General features: G+C 34.2%; 1 protein-coding gene across 4 annotated transcripts in view; it reads left to right on the top strand.

Moving 5' to 3' along the window:
* LOC148952044 (uncharacterized) overlaps positions 1-17,878 on the top strand; it is a 46,680-nt gene extending 28,802 nt beyond the window's left edge. For all 4 annotated transcript variants that reach the window (XM_089089502.1, XM_089089503.1, XM_089089505.1 and 1 more), the window contains exons 4-8: positions 1,548-1,880; positions 4,941-5,279; positions 9,327-10,112; positions 10,951-11,094; positions 16,097-17,878. In XM_089089502.1, the coding sequence (XP_088945628.1) occupies positions 1,548-1,880; positions 4,941-5,279; positions 9,327-10,112; positions 10,951-11,094; positions 16,097-17,118 (2,624 nt within the window). In that variant the 3' untranslated portion in view covers positions 17,119-17,878. The remainder of the gene's footprint in view (positions 1-1,547; positions 1,881-4,940; positions 5,280-9,326; positions 10,113-10,950; positions 11,095-16,096) is intronic.
* The last annotated feature ends 467 nt before the right edge of the window (positions 17,879-18,345 follow it).

The raw sequence follows: 18,345 nt of genomic DNA, 5'->3' as shown, positions 1-18,345 counted from the left end.
TTGAAGAAACTAGGAACAAACAGTGTCATACAATGATTTTATATGTGACATATGCTTCTAAATTAGCAAATAAAAGGAATACATCATGAAGGACTTTTGAGGGCTACAAGAAAGAGTGGGAGGTACTCAAGAAAGAGTAATACTAACGCACCAGAAGGTGTTATACCACATAGAATTACATAACTCAAGAACTTTTTCTCCGTTGATGCTAAGAAATAGATATTGCAAGATGAAAGGGCAAGATTGTGTTTCATAGCAGCAGCCGTAAAGAGCAACAGACATTCTAGATCATATATGATCTAGAGCGCCAGACCAGACCTAGAGACCAGAGCGAGTTGCGATAAAGTCAGGAAAGTTTCTTGTCAAGTTTGCCACTAAAGTGGCTGGTAAGAGTGACACCATTTCATCCTTTGCACTACTAACATCCTTTGGACCATAAAAACAAAGCACATGTGAAAGAGGATGTTTTTTGAGGCACAACTCTTTACAAAAAAGTCAGGAAATAGAGCAAAAACGCTTTGTGCATCTCTATTATCAGGCATGTCACAAAAAACTGATAGTCAGTCTAATCTAATAAACAGGTGGAGGCAAGCAAATTTTCTGCACTCGAGCTTTAATAACTTTTTAGGTAAACATTATATATGCTTTACTGATGATCTAACGAACACCTCGGTTAAAAAAGGCTTATCCAATAGCAACTCTTTGCTTAGTAATTTGCCTATAATTTAGCCACTCTAAATAGTTCCTTGGTAATTTAAGGGCAAAGTCTGGTCGGTAATAATACGGCTCTTATTGCCTGATACTGGCCTCTTTGGTAGATTATTTACTTGACTAAAGGCTCTGCCGTGTTGGAGTCGGCGTAGAGAGCGTTGCAACTCTGTTTTCTCCATAATGGACGTTCAGCTGCTAAGAGTGGGGCCTCATCGAAACCAATATTAGTCATCTCTTATTGAGTTTATTGATACTAGTCTTCCACCTTGTCCAGTTCTCGCCCCTCCGGTGGGACCAGTCATGAGCTTTTGGGTCAAAATTGTAGACTATTCGGGCTGGGGTTGTCGTTGGCATACATAGGAGGTGTCCGATCTACCCGAGATTACACTTTGGTAATTGGAAGTAGCTTATCACACATCATATTACTTTTCCCAGTGATTTACTGATGTCACTTCCTAGTTAATCATTGTTTGATAGTTAAGGCTATAGAAGCTGAATGATGAAATTTTACATTCTTACATTTCGTGGCATTTAGTGTTCAAATTAGGAAAAACTCTGTCCAGAAATACCACCAATTCCAGATCAGTTTCATTCATTTTAATCTCAATAATCTTATTTCATCCCAATTTCTTAAACCGTTTTAATCGTTAATTGATTATTAAAAAGACTCGAATGGTAATAAGCATCAACCAGAAGGGTCGAGGGGGAATGGTATGTGTATCACTGTTTATAATATGTTGATGTCTTGGATTAAGACTCTAAATTTTTTTTTACTGTCCTGAATTCAAAATTTAGCGTGCATAAAGTGTAAGATTATAATTTGAGATCTGTTTTAGATATCAAAACGTCTGCAAGAATCGACAATGATGTATCCCTCAAAGAGCATGGGGCCTCTTGCTTAACAGATTTTGCCACTGTATTTATTAAACAAGAAGAAGGATCAATTTGCCAGACTTCTGTGCCGAGTGTAATCCAATCAGCTAAGGAGTATCAACCTGGAAGTTTCTCAAGATTGGAACTGGGAGCCGTTTCTATGATACAATACCCTTGTGAAGCTAAGCGCCAATACCCACTAGATAAAAGTCCTTCATTTGAAGCATCGTCTGATACAGTGGAGAAAGTCCATCAGTTAATGGACACCTCCGAGAAGAATCCTGTCATCAGTGAGGGTAGGTTTCGTAGTCTACTTATTACAACTCTTTTTTAAATCTTCAATGTAAAACAAAACAATAAGCTATAAGAAACCAATGAGTACAGTTGTTTCCAAGAAAGAAAACAAAAATGTTTTACATATGTTTATGAGTCTATGGGCTTTTGGATCGGACCTAAGTGTAGCTTACATGTATTACCAAGTTTCAATGTCCGTGGATCTTTTTTCCTCCAGTATGTGTGTGAATGTACGTGTCAGTGTGCATTTATGCTGGACGATCATATTATTTTAGGATTCTAATTTCACTATGTATTCACAATTTTGAAACTAATTGCGGATACTATTCTGTAAAATTTAGGTTTGCAATATTTTAAAGTATTGCATAGATAAATTGGAGAGTCCTCAGTTCTTGAAGTTATTTTGTTCATTGATACGTTGCATTTATAAAAGTATATTTTCGTGAAGATTTGTGATGTCTGAGTCCCCACCACACACTTGCCTGCTATATAACTGAGACAGAGATATTGGCATGAATTTTTTTTATTGGGGGGGGGGGGGGCAGCTTCAAATAAATGCTAGGAGAATTGTAGAGAAAATCTAAGAAATTATTGGATAGACTAACAAATCTTGAGACTTGGTAGGACCTTTGTTCTTAAGTCTGCTCCCCAGCTCTAAGGGCCTGAACCAAGATATAAGATTCCTATAATAAGTTAGCTCTTACACCTCCCAAACTCTAATTTCTGTAGTTACAGATAATATATGGAATCTATTCTTGTACCATGTATGTCCCCGTTGTATACCTTATCGCCTTATTGAATATCAAAATGATAACCGATTAAGCCAATTAATGTTGTGTATTAGAATAATTTCTTTTCTTCTCTGACGATTTATATGGAAGACGTGATCAAAATTTGGAAAGGGTTTATTCGAAAAAAAAAAAAATTAGAAACTCAGTTTAACATGTTAACGGATAAAAGGCATTGGAAGGCAATCAGCCTCCCTGCCGTGTCCTTGCACTTTTGAGTGTGTATGCAGAACGTTAGTGCATGCAAAAAAAAAAAGAAACATACAATGATGTATGTATAAGAAAAAGTGGAAAAAATGTGAATCAAAGTTTGACAAAAAAGGGAAAGGAAAAAAGAGGGGGAGGCTTTGAGAGGTTGGCAGTCTTGTTGCCAACCCCTACGTATAGAATAATTTTCTGTTCGTTTCAAGTAATAGTGTCACTCTTTACTTTCATTTGAAAACTTTTTCTTACATTAAAATTTTGTTCATTTCCAATATTAATTCAGGTTAATCTAAATATTAGGAGGACATCCAACCTCTCCCAGACCCCTGCTCCTTATGCTTAGGTTCAACTTTTGCATAATAATACTTTCAAAGTAAAGATTCATGTACACGTATTGGCATTACGCAATCAAGTAGACCTGTCTTAAAAATGACGTATGAAGACATGAAGTCTCGATGCGCTTAAATTCAATTTTTTCACCATGCTTTAATTAAAAAGCGAACGTTTCCCAATTAAAGATGCTGTTTCTATGCAGTCCCCTTCCTCCTCATGAACCCAAATTGTACGGTTAGCTCAATCATATTCTCCGAAATCAACGGAGGCCCGGCAGGGACGAAAGAAGAATAGAGGTTTTTCTGCGTAGAGGTGGGAGCTACTTGAAAGAGGGGGGGGGCTCCTGATCAAAAATTTTTTCTGTATCAAAATATCCAAAATTACTTTAGGAATAGAGTTTTTCCCTAGTGACTGAGTTGTTAATGACCGCCAGGGGCGGTCAAAATGAAGTGCTTGTCATGTCACTTAGACTTAAGAAGATTCGATTGCTTCAAATTTTTTATTTGCGAGCCTCAGTGTCGATTTACCATCGCAAAGACAAAGGGTTCATTTTTTCAGGGGAATAGCCGCCATCGAAAGCTATTGAGAATCTGTGGTTTGACCATGAAATTTTATTGAAAAGACAATGGAATTTTACGTCCTATGTGTTGTCAGGGTTTCAAATCAAAGCACGTACCACCACAGGAGACTCCCGAAGCAGCCAAATTGCTTAAATGATAATTCCTCTGAGCCGGTTTTCCCTGGCTGGTATGCTAGAACATTTTTATGCACTATCCTCTCCTAGATTTTAAAAATAAAATTATGCTTTGTTTAGTGGAAAAACAAAATTCTCACTTTCTAATGATGTAAGTTAAATTAAAATTGAATATCTCTATCTCTGGCACTAAACGGGAGAAGCTAAAGGTTTTTAGAAGATTTTTGGTAAAATTGGTTTCGCCTTTTAATTTCTGTCACTTATTCGGATCTACTATCCAAGCTCTACAAGAGTTGGTACGACCGAGTTGGTAAAGAGTTGGTAAAGGAGAACTCATCCAGTTCTACAAATATTTTGGGTACACGAACTAAAAATGCTCATAATGGGCGAGATAGAGTAATCCTTTACAGTATCAAACCCCCTACGACATCACATCTATCATTCGACGCCGCCGCCTGTTCTGGTTCGGTCATGTTTGCCGAAGACCGGCCGAGACTTTTACAAATCAAAGCCTGTGCTGCAAACCAGCACCTGATTGGAGGAAACGACATGAAGGACAAGCCAAAACCAGGCTCAACACCGTCAAATCTGACCTCGAGCCGACTGGCGGATTCCGGAGACGTGATTGCAGATGGGACCCTTTATGGCTCGAAATTATCACCCCATTAACCCAAGACCGTAACCTGTGGAATTCGATAGTCTGCCAGATCCTGTCTCCAGGGAGAGCTACATAGCTTTTGTCCTGATCCAAATACAAGTAAGTACAATAAAACCCCCTTAAATATAAGAGTTGGGGAATGACTTCGGCTTACCCCCCCCCCCCCACACACGCACATTTTAAGATCATCTTACATTTTGAGATCTGTCTTACATCGATTTTTATGATTCACATTGACATCTCAGCAATGTCGATATCTTTAATATGCACCCGAGAGGTTGTTTTTACGGTTTTGAAACTCGAAAAAATGCGTATCCTTGCAAGATTATAATTTATTATAGATTATAATTTATTATTGTAGATTATATTTCGAGATCTTTTTCAGATACCCAAACGTCTCCTAGAATTGACAACGGTAAATCCACCGAGGAGTTTGGATCCTCTTGCTCAACAGGTTTTGCTGGTATATTTATAAAACAAGAAGAAGATTCTGTTTGTCAACCTTCCTTGCCAAGTACGCTTCATTTATCTGACGAATATCAGCATGAAACTTCCATAAATTTGGAATCAGGAGCTGTCTCTATGCTGCACTATCCCTGTGATATTGAGCAGCAATACTTGTCAGATAAAAATCCAATTCATTCATCTGAAATTTCGACTAGCATAGCAGAGAAAGATCATCAGTTGTTGCAATCATCAGAGCAGAATCTTGTTACAAGGAAAGGTAGGCTAGACAGATAATACGCTACGACAAAAATAATCGAATTACGAGTATGTTTACATATATCATAGGCAGCGCAATAGCGCTGCCTAAATAAAGAACGATGTTGGCAAAATGTTTTATTTATTTGTTTCTTTGTTTTAGACCAGGGCACCTCGTATCGAAGGAGTTGTCTTAGAAAGTTCGAAAAGTGCTCATTCAATTGGAAATTGGAAGGGCTTGTGCCCTTTTCAATAGCCGAAAGTGATTGGAAGGCAACTAACACCCTTTCCACGCCCACCATTTTCCCAAACACATCTAATGAAAGTTTTGAGATAGCCATTTTGTTCAACGTAGTTGAAAGATCTAGAAATTATGTCTTTGAGGAGGACACTTCCCCCACAGTTAAAAAACGGCTCAGTCGATTGGAAATTGAAGGGCTTGTGCCCTTTTTAATAGTCGAAAATGATTGGAGGGCAATTAGCCTACCATTTCCTCGAACACATTGAATCAAAATTTTGATATAACCATTTTGTTCAACGTAGTTTAAAATTCTGAAAATGAGGTCTTTGAGAACGAGAACACCCCCCCCCCTCACCCCTCAGGGAGAGGGTTGTAAGTTATGCCCTGGGGGCATATAAGGTGTTGTCGTAGAAACTTCAAAAACGGCTCATTCGATTGGAAATTGAATGGGCTAGTGTCCTTTTCAACAATCGAAAGTGATTGGAGGGCAATTAACCCCCTTCTCACGCCCACCTTTTCCCCGAACAAATTCAGTCAAAATTTTGAGATAGTCATTTTGCTCAATGTAGTTAAGAGGTCCGGAAATTATGTCTTTGAAGATGACAAACCCCCCGCAGTCCCCTGGGCAAAGGCTATAAGTTATGCCTGGGGGCATATAAGGATTTTTATAGAAAAAGTTGGCGTAGAAACTTCGAAAAGGGCTCATTCAATTGGAAAATTAAAGGGCTAGTGTCTTTAATAATAGTTAAAAGTGATCAGAGGGCGAATGCCCCCCCCCCTCTTCCACGCCTATCGTTTCGCCAAACACTTCCGATCAACATTTTGATATAACCATTTTGTTGAACGTAGTTGAAGGGTCTGGAATATAATTTGTACTTTACTGAAAACAATTCTTTTAAATCCTTTCATTTTTATAACTTTAAGAAATCAAAACTTAATTAAGATTTTAAAGAATAAATATCAGCATATGTATATTAAACAGACAATCTATATTTTTTTCAGTAAATTCATTTGAATTTTTTCAGTAAAGTACAAATTATATTCTGTATTTTAGAAAGCATAGGGGTTTAGAACCCTACTCATATAAGTTTCTGCTCGTTTTGAGTTTGACTCTGTTATTTATTCTAATTTCTCTTTGTTTTGGGTTTCATTTATTTATTGATGCTGATTTGTAGTAGCTCTATGCTTGGTAGATTATTTGATTCTATTATTGTTCATTTTTGGTTTAATGGAGAGCTTTAATTTTTTTTAAACTTATTTTGTGGAAAAGTTTTTTTAATTATTAAAAAAAAAAATAGGAAGGTGAAACATATTATTGTGTTTGTTTTACAAGTCCTTTGGACTTGTACTGAATTTGAGGTTGTGTATGCTTGTCTGTGTGATCAGGTTTTTGTGCAAGCGAGCCATTCCTTCTGTTATTGTATATGCGTTTGCGTGCCACTATGACTTGCGCTGCATCTTCATTTCCAATTCACCAAAAAGGGAGGAGGGGCGAGGATTAAAAAGAAGTAATGAAACACAAAAATTATTTTAAAATTCAGGGTGAGGGCAGGGGACAATTTGATTTTTTTCGATTTTTTTTTTCAATGAAAACACTAAAAAGTATTTTTTTTTTTTTAAATATACGAGGGGTGTCATATTTTTTCGGCTATGATTCCATTGAAAACAGCAATAAAGCATTTTTTAAATTAGGGGGTGAGTCAATAAATATAGGGGGGGGGGGTCCAACGGTATAGTCTGTGCATTTACGTGTTTATCTATGCCATTTGAATTTTTATTAGCTCAAGGGTATGTTTCCGAATCCGTGAGTCCAAACGTATATTTGAAGAAGTCTGTAGTATTGACGCTATTGCAGGGTTTAGAATGCAAAGAATAACTACTTTTGTCAAATTTCAGCTGTGAAAGAAGTTTGAGCATAAAAATGAAGTACAGAAGCCTACAAATGCTGGTTAATGTAAAGTCGTCCAACGAACTGGAACCTTGGATTGTCAAAGTTTGTGACAATATGACTTGGAAGTTATCAAAAATAGCTTCCAAGGTATCAGCTGCATAAATGAAGCCTTAGATACCAAGTTTATTATCTCAGAAGGAATATAGAAACAAAGCTGGACTAATATTAAATCATTAAGTTAATATCGTCTTTGCCACAAAATAACTTTGTATCACATAAATTGTGACAAGTAATATTTTGCTGTTCACTGAAAAAACAAATTTCAGGTTGCATCGAATGGTTTACTGTGTGTGTTGATTTGAGAATCATTTGCGCGGATATAGGCTGTACATACTATCCTCGTTGTGTTGCCTGTATTTTCAAACTCGCATTATATCCGCTTCTTCGTTTTAACGCTCGTGAACTTAGTACAAATTTTTGTTGGGATTTTTTCCATATGAGTTAGAAACAGCTATAGAAGGATATTAAGTTGGAACCTTCAGAGAATGTTGAGGGGGACACTGAACGCAATTAAAAAGACACTATGTGTATCTCGATTGCCAGAAGAGCGTATCTGCAATATCTTAGGAACGGCTTATGGCATTTCATTGGAATTTTCATAGATTGCTGAGAAGAATGTTAACATACATCAAGAGACACTAGTTATAATTAATAAATTAGAATCTGATATTTTAATTTGTAATTCGGAAACGTGAAATACTGGAGAACTATTTGTTATATTAACCAATAACAGAACTTTAGCAATAAAAACGACAAAATTAATTTAAAAAAAGAAGTTCCGAAAAAGAAGTTTTTTAAAGAAAAGTTAAGAGCCATATAAGCCAGCTAAAAGTAAAGAGCCATCATAAATAAAGTTCTAAAACCTATTGCTTCATTTGGTTTCTTTTACATTGATAACATTCAAAAAAAAAATTACAGTATAATGAAATTTTGAATTGCTGAGTTTCCAGGAACTGAGTTTCAGTTTATTTTCCTTTGTTATTTGCAGTCATCTTAATTATTAGAGTATTTTTTTTTGTTTTTTCGTCGATGTTTTGAAAAACAAGTAAAACATAAAGTGTTTTACGTAAAACACAAATGATTCAGTAGGCTTTAGAACTTTTATGGTTAGGGGAGGGGAAGGGGGAGTAGCCAAACTTTTGCTTGTAGTTTTATTTGTTCATTTTAAGTTTGAATTGAATCTTCAATATAATCTTTATTTGTTTTAAGATTCATTTATCCATCTACATCAGTAACTGTTATATATTTATTTGATATGATAGTTAATTTTAGTTTCTATTCGTTTTGGGTTTCATTTATCCTTAGTAGTAATTTCCGGTCGTTTTGACTTTGAATTATTGTAGGACTTTATTTGTTCTGGTCTTAACTTTAATATGGATCTTCACTTTTCTTTCAACAACTTCTGTTTCGGAAAGGTTTTTTAATTAATAATATTAAAAAATATTTTTTTAATCGTTCAAAGTGGCTGTTAAACAGACACATATTTTTTCTGTTCATTTTTCAATTTTTTCATGATTATAAGTCTAATCGTGAGCTTGTGTCGAGTTTCAGATTCCATAAGCAGCTACTTTATTCCATATACTTTATTCCATAAGCAGCTACTAGAATATTTGTTTCATAAATCTCCAGCTCTTAACACCCTAATGTCCTAATTTTTGGTTGACTTGGATTGTGAAAAACTTAAAAATCGTTCTTAGTTGGAGTTTAAAATGCATTGTCCGTTTGTCTGGTGGTCTCAAAGATCTGTCTCATGTTTTTTATTTATTCACGTTAATAGGCCTATTGATTACGGTTCTTATGGATTTCATTTTTTCACACTTTTTGTGTTCTGGATATCAAAACTCCAGAGCCTTTTAACAACGACTCATTCTTTCTAGAAAGTACAAAGCTTCAGAGCCCGTTCCTCAACAATCATATGAAGGTTCGGAAGTCCGGGTACGCTCGCCCCGAAGAAGGCTCCGCTCAACAACTTGGCCGACCTAGTTTGCCTGAAATCCGTCCACGTTTAAGTTTGACTGATGTTGGATTAGAAGTCGTCTCTTCAATACACTTTTTGGACAAATTAAAAGGAAACAAATCAGCGAATATAAATCAAATTTCAGAAAAGGAAAGCCTTTCTAAAAACTCAATTTTAGATGCATATCGAGATGGCCACATAAAAGGAAAACTGTACCAGTGTGCTGTATGCATGAAGCAGTTTTTTCTGAAGAGCACAATGGCTAAACATATGAGAAGTCACAAGGGTGAAAATGGATATGAATGCACAATATGTAAGACAGCCTTTACTCGAATGTATAAATTGACTGCTCACATGGTGATTCATACCGGTGGAAAATTACACGAATGTGAGACATGCAAGAAAAAATTTACTTTTAAGTCTAGTTTAACTCGACACATTAGTATTCATAATGGTGAGAAACCTTACAGTTGTGATATATGCATGAAGACTTTTTCTCGGAACAGCACATTGGCGAGACATATAAGAAGTCACAATGGTGTGAAGCCATACCGATGTAAAATGTGCAATAAAAGTTTTGCTGAGAATTTTACGCTGACTGCTCACATGAAGATTCACACTGGTGAAAAACCATACCAGTGTCAAATCTGCAAGAAAGCTTTCACGTTCAAGTCTAATTTGAGGGTGCATATCAGAACCCATAATGGTGAGTGTAAGGCCCTATGTTATATGCTAGTCAGGGTGAAAGGTGGTTTTGATAAGGAAACACTTGCTAAAGTTTACAATACAAAGTTCGCGCCTCATATATTTCTAATCGTCCGATTTTTGAATATTTTAATCAATATGAATAAAAAGTGTATTTGTATTTTTTGCTCGGTTTTGTTACCATTTTCTTGGAATACCATTATGGTTTAGAAACAAGTATATTGTCCGAAAATATGGTATATTTGAAAAATTGCGAAAGTCAATCAGTAATACGGTCGGTTTCTCAGACAATCAAGACCTAATAGAAGAAATGTTCCCCTCAATTGTCTCGTTTGATGAATTGTTGCCATAGCTTTAGTAAAAGATGAGTCATTTATTATAACTGTTGCTATCGCCATTCTCCTCATAAACATTGTTATATGAATTTTTAGCTTTCTTTTCGTTTATTTTCCATGCTCTTGTGTATATATTCATGTGTACACAAGGGGTATAAATAAATTATTGTTATTTTCTTATCATTTTTTGTCGTCTTGTAGACTTAGAAGGTGGCTCAGATGGAGATGTAAATAGTATGTATTACACATAGACATCGTAGCTGGTACAAGTAGAAGATTGATCCTTCCAGACTCAGAAGTAGATTCAAATATTGACTATAGACTAGATGGTAGACAGTAGGTTTAGAAGTAGATATAGATGGAAGCTTTAGAAGTGATTACAGACTTAAGAGGGGACTCAGATGTAGATATATGGTTGGTGGTAGATGTAGAAGATGCAAACTTACTTGCTCAGAAAACGGGTCTATCATTATCATGTCTGCTACCTAATTTATTTATTTGCAGAAGCCGAAGGTCCAATTTCTACAAATCTTACTTTTTCAACTGAACAGAATGACATTCCTGTGGCCGTGTCTTCCAGTATATCCACAGAGCTTCAACCAAACGGTAATTCATTACAAATACAATCAACTACTGGCAGTGAAAAAGGTATGGGTTAACAAAATATTATGCATATTTTTGAAAGCTTCAGTTGCATAAAAAAAATTGTATTTTCGAGCTACTCATATTCAACTGAATAATAACACAATCTGTCAAGTGTGTAATTATAGCTTCATTCTGGGATTGCTTGTTCCTCGATTTGCATTTTTTATTTGGTTTTAAATCTCATGGTGTCATTATATCACATTGTAACAAGTTTTAGTAAAGCGCAAGCAACCAACTGAAACTTACGAGTGCGATAAACTACATGGGTTGATGGGGAATTTCTTTCATATGCAATTCCCCACTAGTTTGTGATACAACTGAGTAACAGTCATATAATTAGGATTCCATTAAAAATAGAACGGCAAAGATTGATCGGCAATAGGACTAGGAGGGTCAGACAAAGCATTTGTCTGCCATGCCCCTCTGTGGAAACCATAAATTTGCTGAAAGTACCTATTTTCCATATTTAAGAATATTGGCCCCTTTATCAATGGAAAGTTTTAATAAGGCCTTACCCCCCCCCCCCCAAACCTCTGAAAAATTTTAAAGCTTCTGATTCCTTGGATAATTTTTCATGAGTATATTATCGTCAAGGCAAACCCGCTTTAGGCTTTCAGCGTTCAGACCCTTATTTATTCATTTGCTGCCGTAAAGGATATCGTTTATGACTTTTAGTGCTTACTTGACTCATTTTCATTTCCATATGCTTCATAATTTTTTGTCTTCCTAAGTCTTGTTTTTTTTTTCTTTAATTACTTTTCCTAACAATAAAGTGTATTATCATTTTCCAGTCTTGTTGACTTGAAAGATGACTTAGTTGTAGATATAGGTAATATATAGTAGATTAGAAATAGATAGATAGTAGGCGATAGGTGCTATAAAGAAGACGTAATATTGCAGACTCTGAAAATGACTCAAATGTAGCTGTAAAATATAAATAAATGTAGACGATGGTTTCAGATATAGAACATGTAGCCTTAAAGACTCAGAAGATAACTCAATATAGACTAGATGTAAATGTAGATAGTGGATAGTTTGTTTAGATGAATATTTGGATGATAAATGCAGATAGTGGATGTTGGAGATGTATCCTGAAAGAATCATTAGCCATTAGATTACCAATGGTGGAAATGGAAGATGTAACCTTATATACCCAGTATATGAATCTATTATGTCATTAAATAAAAAAAAACAAGTTTTTAAACTGAAAGTAAGGAGCGACATTAAAACTTAAAACGAACAGTAATTATCCCTTATATGAAAGGGGCTGTCCTCTCCTCTACGCCTCGCTCTTTACACTAAAGTTTTTTATTGTTTTAAAAAGTAGAGTTGTGACAAAGAGTCAAACTTTAGCGTAAAGAGCGAGGCGTTGAGGAGGGGACAGCCCCTTTCATATACGGAATAATTTCTGTTCGTTTTAAGTTTTAATGTCGCTCCTTACTTTCAGTTTAAAAAACTTGTTTTTTTTTATTTAATTTCTGATCGTTTTTTAGTTAATGCAGCTTTTATTTGCATAAAAATTTTACTTTTCTTTTGCTAAATGGATGTCTTTACAAATTAACTTACGTAACTAACTTCTATATTCGTATATTTTTCTTCTGGCAAAAAATAAAAATTTGAAGATTTTTGTAGATATGAGCTTGAAACCTATGTAAGAGGGTTTTCTGATACGCTGAATTCTGACAGTGTAATTTTCATTAAAATTCCTTCACTTGTAGGGGATTTTTCCCCCCTATTTAAAAAATTAAGTATATTTCCTCAGACCTGGAGCTTTTGATGAGTAATACTAAACTTAATAAAATTTATATATTTAGGATTAACATTGTACACACATTCTTTTGATACATTTATTGACATCAAAATTCCGTTTTTAAAAGTTTCGATTACTATTGAGCCGTATCGCTTGTTTTTTTATTGTTTTTTTATTACGTATATGTTATTACGTATATGAGGGGGTTCTCGCCTTAGTCAATACGACGTTCTTTACGTTATAAAAGTGAAAAAAAATTTTATTCACTAATACCTGAATCACACAGGCCGTTTAACTAGAATAGTTATCTCTTTTGAAATCACTAAAAAAAACTGTAGCGTAAACAGCGAGGTAATGAATTGGGAGAGAACCCCCTCATATACGTTATAATTTCTGTTCGTTTTAAGTTCTAATATTCCTTCTTACATTTCAGTTGAAAAAACTTGTTTTTTTTTATGTAATTTCTGATCGTCTAATGATCGATTTAATTTCTAATGCTCGGAAATCCGGCGCCCCCTTCATAGAAATGTCTCTTACCCCAAAGAAACATCCTCCACGGAAATATTCTCCAGATTAACCCCTTCCTCTGGCCCCCCCCCCCAGAAAAAATCCTTCCTGAAAATGGTTGTATACTTCCCAATAACCAATAAATAATGCTGGCAAGTCCGACTCTCCCTTCATGGCAATTTCCCTTCCCCCATGAGAAGTTCCTTCATGAACAGATCCTCCCACATAGCCACCGAGCCCCCCTTACCTACCACTAACCGAAAAAAAAACACCTTAAAAAATCAGTAAGAATACCAAAAAACCAAACTAAAATTTAAAAATGGGTAAATTTAAAAAAATTTATCCCACCCACTGGGAACTTCGGGGGATTAAGTCCCCCTAAAAGACATATTTATCATATTTTCGACCATGCTGAACAAAATGGCTATCTCAAAATTTTGATCGGGTGACTTTGGGAAAAAAATAAGCGTGGGTGGGGGCATAGTTGGCCTCCATTTTTTTGGTCTCCTGAAAAGGGAACTAGAACTTTTAATTTCCGTTCCAATGAGCCCTCCCACGATATTCTATGACTGCTTGGTTGCTATGAACAACCATGGGGAAAAAAAAAAAAAACAAATAAACACGCAGCCGTGATCTTTATTTTGGCAAAAAAATGCGAAAATCTTCAGTTTCGCTTATAGGTACTTGAAAAAAATGAAGCAAGGTTCTCTTATACTCTGAATATGATGGTGGGATTTTCATTAAGGTGCCATAGATTTTAGGGGCTTTCCCCCCCTTTTTTTGAAAATCAGCCAAATTTTCTCAGGCGCGTAACTTTTGATGGGTAGCACTGAACTTGATGAAAGTTATATATTTGAAATCAGCATTGAAATCTGATTCTTTTGATATATCTATTGGTATTAAAAATCCGTTTTCTAGAGTTTCGGTTACCATTGAGCCGGGTCGCTCCTTACTTACAGTTCGTTACCACGAACTGTTTGATGTCTGTTATTTAACTTTTTTTTTTTTTTTTTTTTTTTTTTTTTTTTTTTTTTTTTTTAGAAGTAGAAGGTCCACTTTCTACAAATCCAAATGTTTCGACTGATCAGAATGGCATTCCTGCGGCCGCGTCTGCTAACATTGCCACAGAGCTTCAGCCGAGCACTGATACTGTACAAATAAAATCAACTGCTGGCAATGAAAAAAGTATGCGCTGAAGAATATTATACGCATTTTTAAAAGTTTTACTTACATTAAAATCCACACTTTTGAGTTACACTGAACTGAATAATAACCCAAACTGTAGAAAATGTCAAAATAAAGGTTGGTTATGGACTTATCACATTCGTTTCTTCGTTTTTAATTATATCACTTGATTCGTTTAATCTTGTGATATTATTATATCGCATGTGCTTCTTTTGTATTGCAGTAAGTTTTCAGTAAACCATAAGCAACCAATTGGAAGTTATGAATATGTAACGGTACGAGGACTGTTGGGGGAACATCCCCCTCCCGTTGTGGACAATTTTGCTCATTTTAATTTTTAAAGTCGCTCTTTACTTGTCTTTGGAAAACGCTAGTTTTTTTCAATTTATCAATTTATGATAATCTTTGGAAAAGTGAACCAATAGTCAAAAGGGGAATTAATATTTTAAATAATCACCAGGGGACTATATTACCTACTAGATCAAAACGAGTTGCTTCAGTAATAGCTAACAAGAGGATTATTTTGCAACAGAATAATTAACTTGGTTTCAATTTTATATTTTTATCTCAGTTGCTTTGGTGTTCTCATCGAAGTGACTCTAATAGATTCTTTACCCTACGTGGATCAGTTGCGAAAATTGTATTTTATTGGTGGTGGTTTTATTTGTTTTTAGTTTAGTTTGGTTTTTATCTTTGTTTCTCTTGTGCTGAAGACGCCTAGTTAGGATACAGGCGAAATATCTGCGTTGTTTTAGTTTTTCGTCTTTTCTCTCTACTGGCAGCAGTCTCGTTTGCCATTTTTGCATTGAGTTTTTTCTTTCTTTGTTAGTTTTTTGTCATGGCTGGCAAAAAACTATCATAGTTTTGTGATATTTAAAGTAGCTAACCCTGTGACTTGTATTTACAAAGTATTTGAAAAGAACATTAATCCAATATGCCAGTCAATTTCAACATATTTAAGGCTTTTGAAAATACAGGAATTTAAAGAGCAACGGAATAAAGGGGAAAACCCAAGTTTATATAAAAAAGGAATATGTATATATATATATTTTTATATATATATATATATATATATATATATATATATATATATATATATATATATATATATATATATATATATATATATATATATATATATATATATATATATATATATATATATATATATATATATATATATATATATATATATATATATATATATATATATATATATATATATATATATATATATATATATATATATATATATATATATATATATATATATATATATATATATATTTATATATATATATATATATATATATATATATATATATATATATATATATATATATATATATATATTTATATATATTTGTATATATATGTCTGTGTAATGACAATTTTAGTTTTTTGTTTTTTTTTATTAATTTCTGTTCAAGTGTTCGATTTTCTTCTTTTGTTTTTAATTATCACCCCTTTTTCATCATTTTAGGTGTCAAATTTCTGATTATTTTTGTAATACTCTGTCTTGGCAAAAAAATACAACACTTCCTAATCTTAACTCTTTCGTAGATTGTGTGAACAAGGAAGAAGGCTCAGCTTGCCGTTCGGCGGTATTAAGTGAAACTAATTTACTTGAAATGCGTCAGTGCCCAAATCTGACTTCTGCCGAATCAGAAGAAATTTCATCAAAACATTTTCCTGGTAATTTAACAAAAAATGAAAAAACAGCCATTTTAAAGGACTCTGCTGAAAAGATAACACTTTCTAAAACCTCGAATTTAGATGTAGATCAAGTTTTACAGATGAAAGAAAAACCATACCAGTGTGATATGTGCTTTACCAACTTTTCTTCGGAGTGTGCAATGGCTAAACATACAGAAAATCACAATGACGAGAATCCTTGTCAATGCAAAATATGTAAGAAGATTTTTACTCAAAAGTCTACGTTGACGATTCACATGAAGATACATACTGGTGAAAAACCCTACCAGTGTAAAACGTGCAAGAAAACCTTCATTTATAGGTCAAGTTTGACTCTACACAATAGAACTCATAATGGGGAGAAGCCTTACATATGTGATATGTGTGAAAAAAACTACACTAGCAAGTCTGCCTTGACTGCCCACGTAAGAACATGCAATGGCGAGAAACAATATAAATGTAGAATATGTCGGTCAGCTTTCACTCAAAAGTATACGCTGACAGTTCACATGAAGATTCACACCGGTGAAAAACCATACAATTGTAAACTATGCAAAAAAACCTTCACTTATAAATCTAGTTTGACTCTGCACAACAGAACCCATAGTGGAGACAGACCTTATGTGTGTGATATATGTGAAAAAAGCTTCTCTTGCAAGTCTGGCTTGATTGTACACATAAGAACTCATACCGGTGAAAAGCCATATCAGTGTGAAATATGCCAGCAAACCTTTTCTACAAAGCCGGTTATGACTAGGCATGTCCAAATGCATTATGGCGAGAAACTTTATGAATGTGCTATATGTCATGTAAAGTTTCGTCATAAGGTTATGTTGTCGAAGCACATGAACACCCATACAGGTGAAAAAGGGCTTGAATGTAAAATTTGAAAGGAAGACATTTCTTAGAGGTTGTATATACTTTAACATTAGAAGCTATTGCAGGACAAAACTACCCTCTATTTTAAATTCTTGAAGAATGTATCTAAATGCAAGATTTTTAAATGTTGGTTTGAACTATTCCAGTTGTATTTTTATTGTAGTTTTTCTAACATTATAAAAACTAGCAATTTTAAAAACTTTGATTAAAATTTGGGTACTTTTTTACTCTGGGCTCCGGGGAGTAAAAAATCTGTTTCTTCTCCCCTTCCCTTAAATAAGCAATATCTTAGTATTCAAAAGGAAGTTATATTAGCGCTCCAAAAGCACCATCATTCAACTAGTCAAGCTAGTTCTCGAATGAAGTCACTTTAGGGGTGGAAAATTTTGAAATTTGAGGCTGGATGGGGCCGAAAGAAATATTTAAATCGGGTGTCTGATCTACCGCGTTTCGAATCCTTCAAATCAGCATGTTCAATTGAGAAATTATCTGCTTACATTCGTTTTATTATAGTTTTGGGGCGATTGAAATAGTGTCAATAATCATTTGAAATTGGCTCCAATAGAACTTCTCCTTCATATCTTCATCAAATGGACCTATATTTATTTGTCGAAAATCTGTCCAAACAAAAAAAGATGGAGCACTAGTAAAAGAAAGCAAAAAAAGCAAATACAAACAAACAGCATCAAACGCATTCATAGGCAATTAAACCAAACTTAAATCCGCACATTGTATACACGCAAATCGCTTAATTGCTGCATACATATATGTATATATATATATATATATATATATATATATATATATTATATATATATATATATATATATATATATATATATATATATATATATATATATATATATATATATATATATATATATATATATATATATATATATATATATATATATATATATATATATATATATATATATATATATATATATATATATATACTGGTAGTGGGCCTGAATCGTGACCAGCTGTCTTTTTTATTATGTTTTGCAATAGCCTGAGAAATAGCTATTAAAGGTTTTGCAGTTTTATATTTCTGAACTATTAGGGTTTTTCTGTGCCAAGTAAGCATTATACATATTTTGTAAAACGGATAAGCAACAAATAGATTTTTGATTGGACTGATTTCGTAAGGATTTTCAAGAATGGGGCAATATATAAGATAAGAGGGGAGGAATAGTGCACTGCAAACACTAGTCTAGTAGATGACAGGTAAAACG

The sequence above is a fragment of the Artemia sp. Qi Xiang Cuo genome, chromosome 5, assembly GCF_049724085.1.
Source record: "Artemia sp. Qi Xiang Cuo chromosome 5, ASM4972408v1, whole genome shotgun sequence".
Taxonomy (NCBI): Eukaryota; Metazoa; Arthropoda; class Branchiopoda; order Anostraca; family Artemiidae; genus Artemia; species Artemia sp. Qi Xiang Cuo.
The sequence above is the reverse complement of the archived record's forward strand: the minus strand, read 5'-3'. Positions and strand labels throughout refer to the sequence as shown.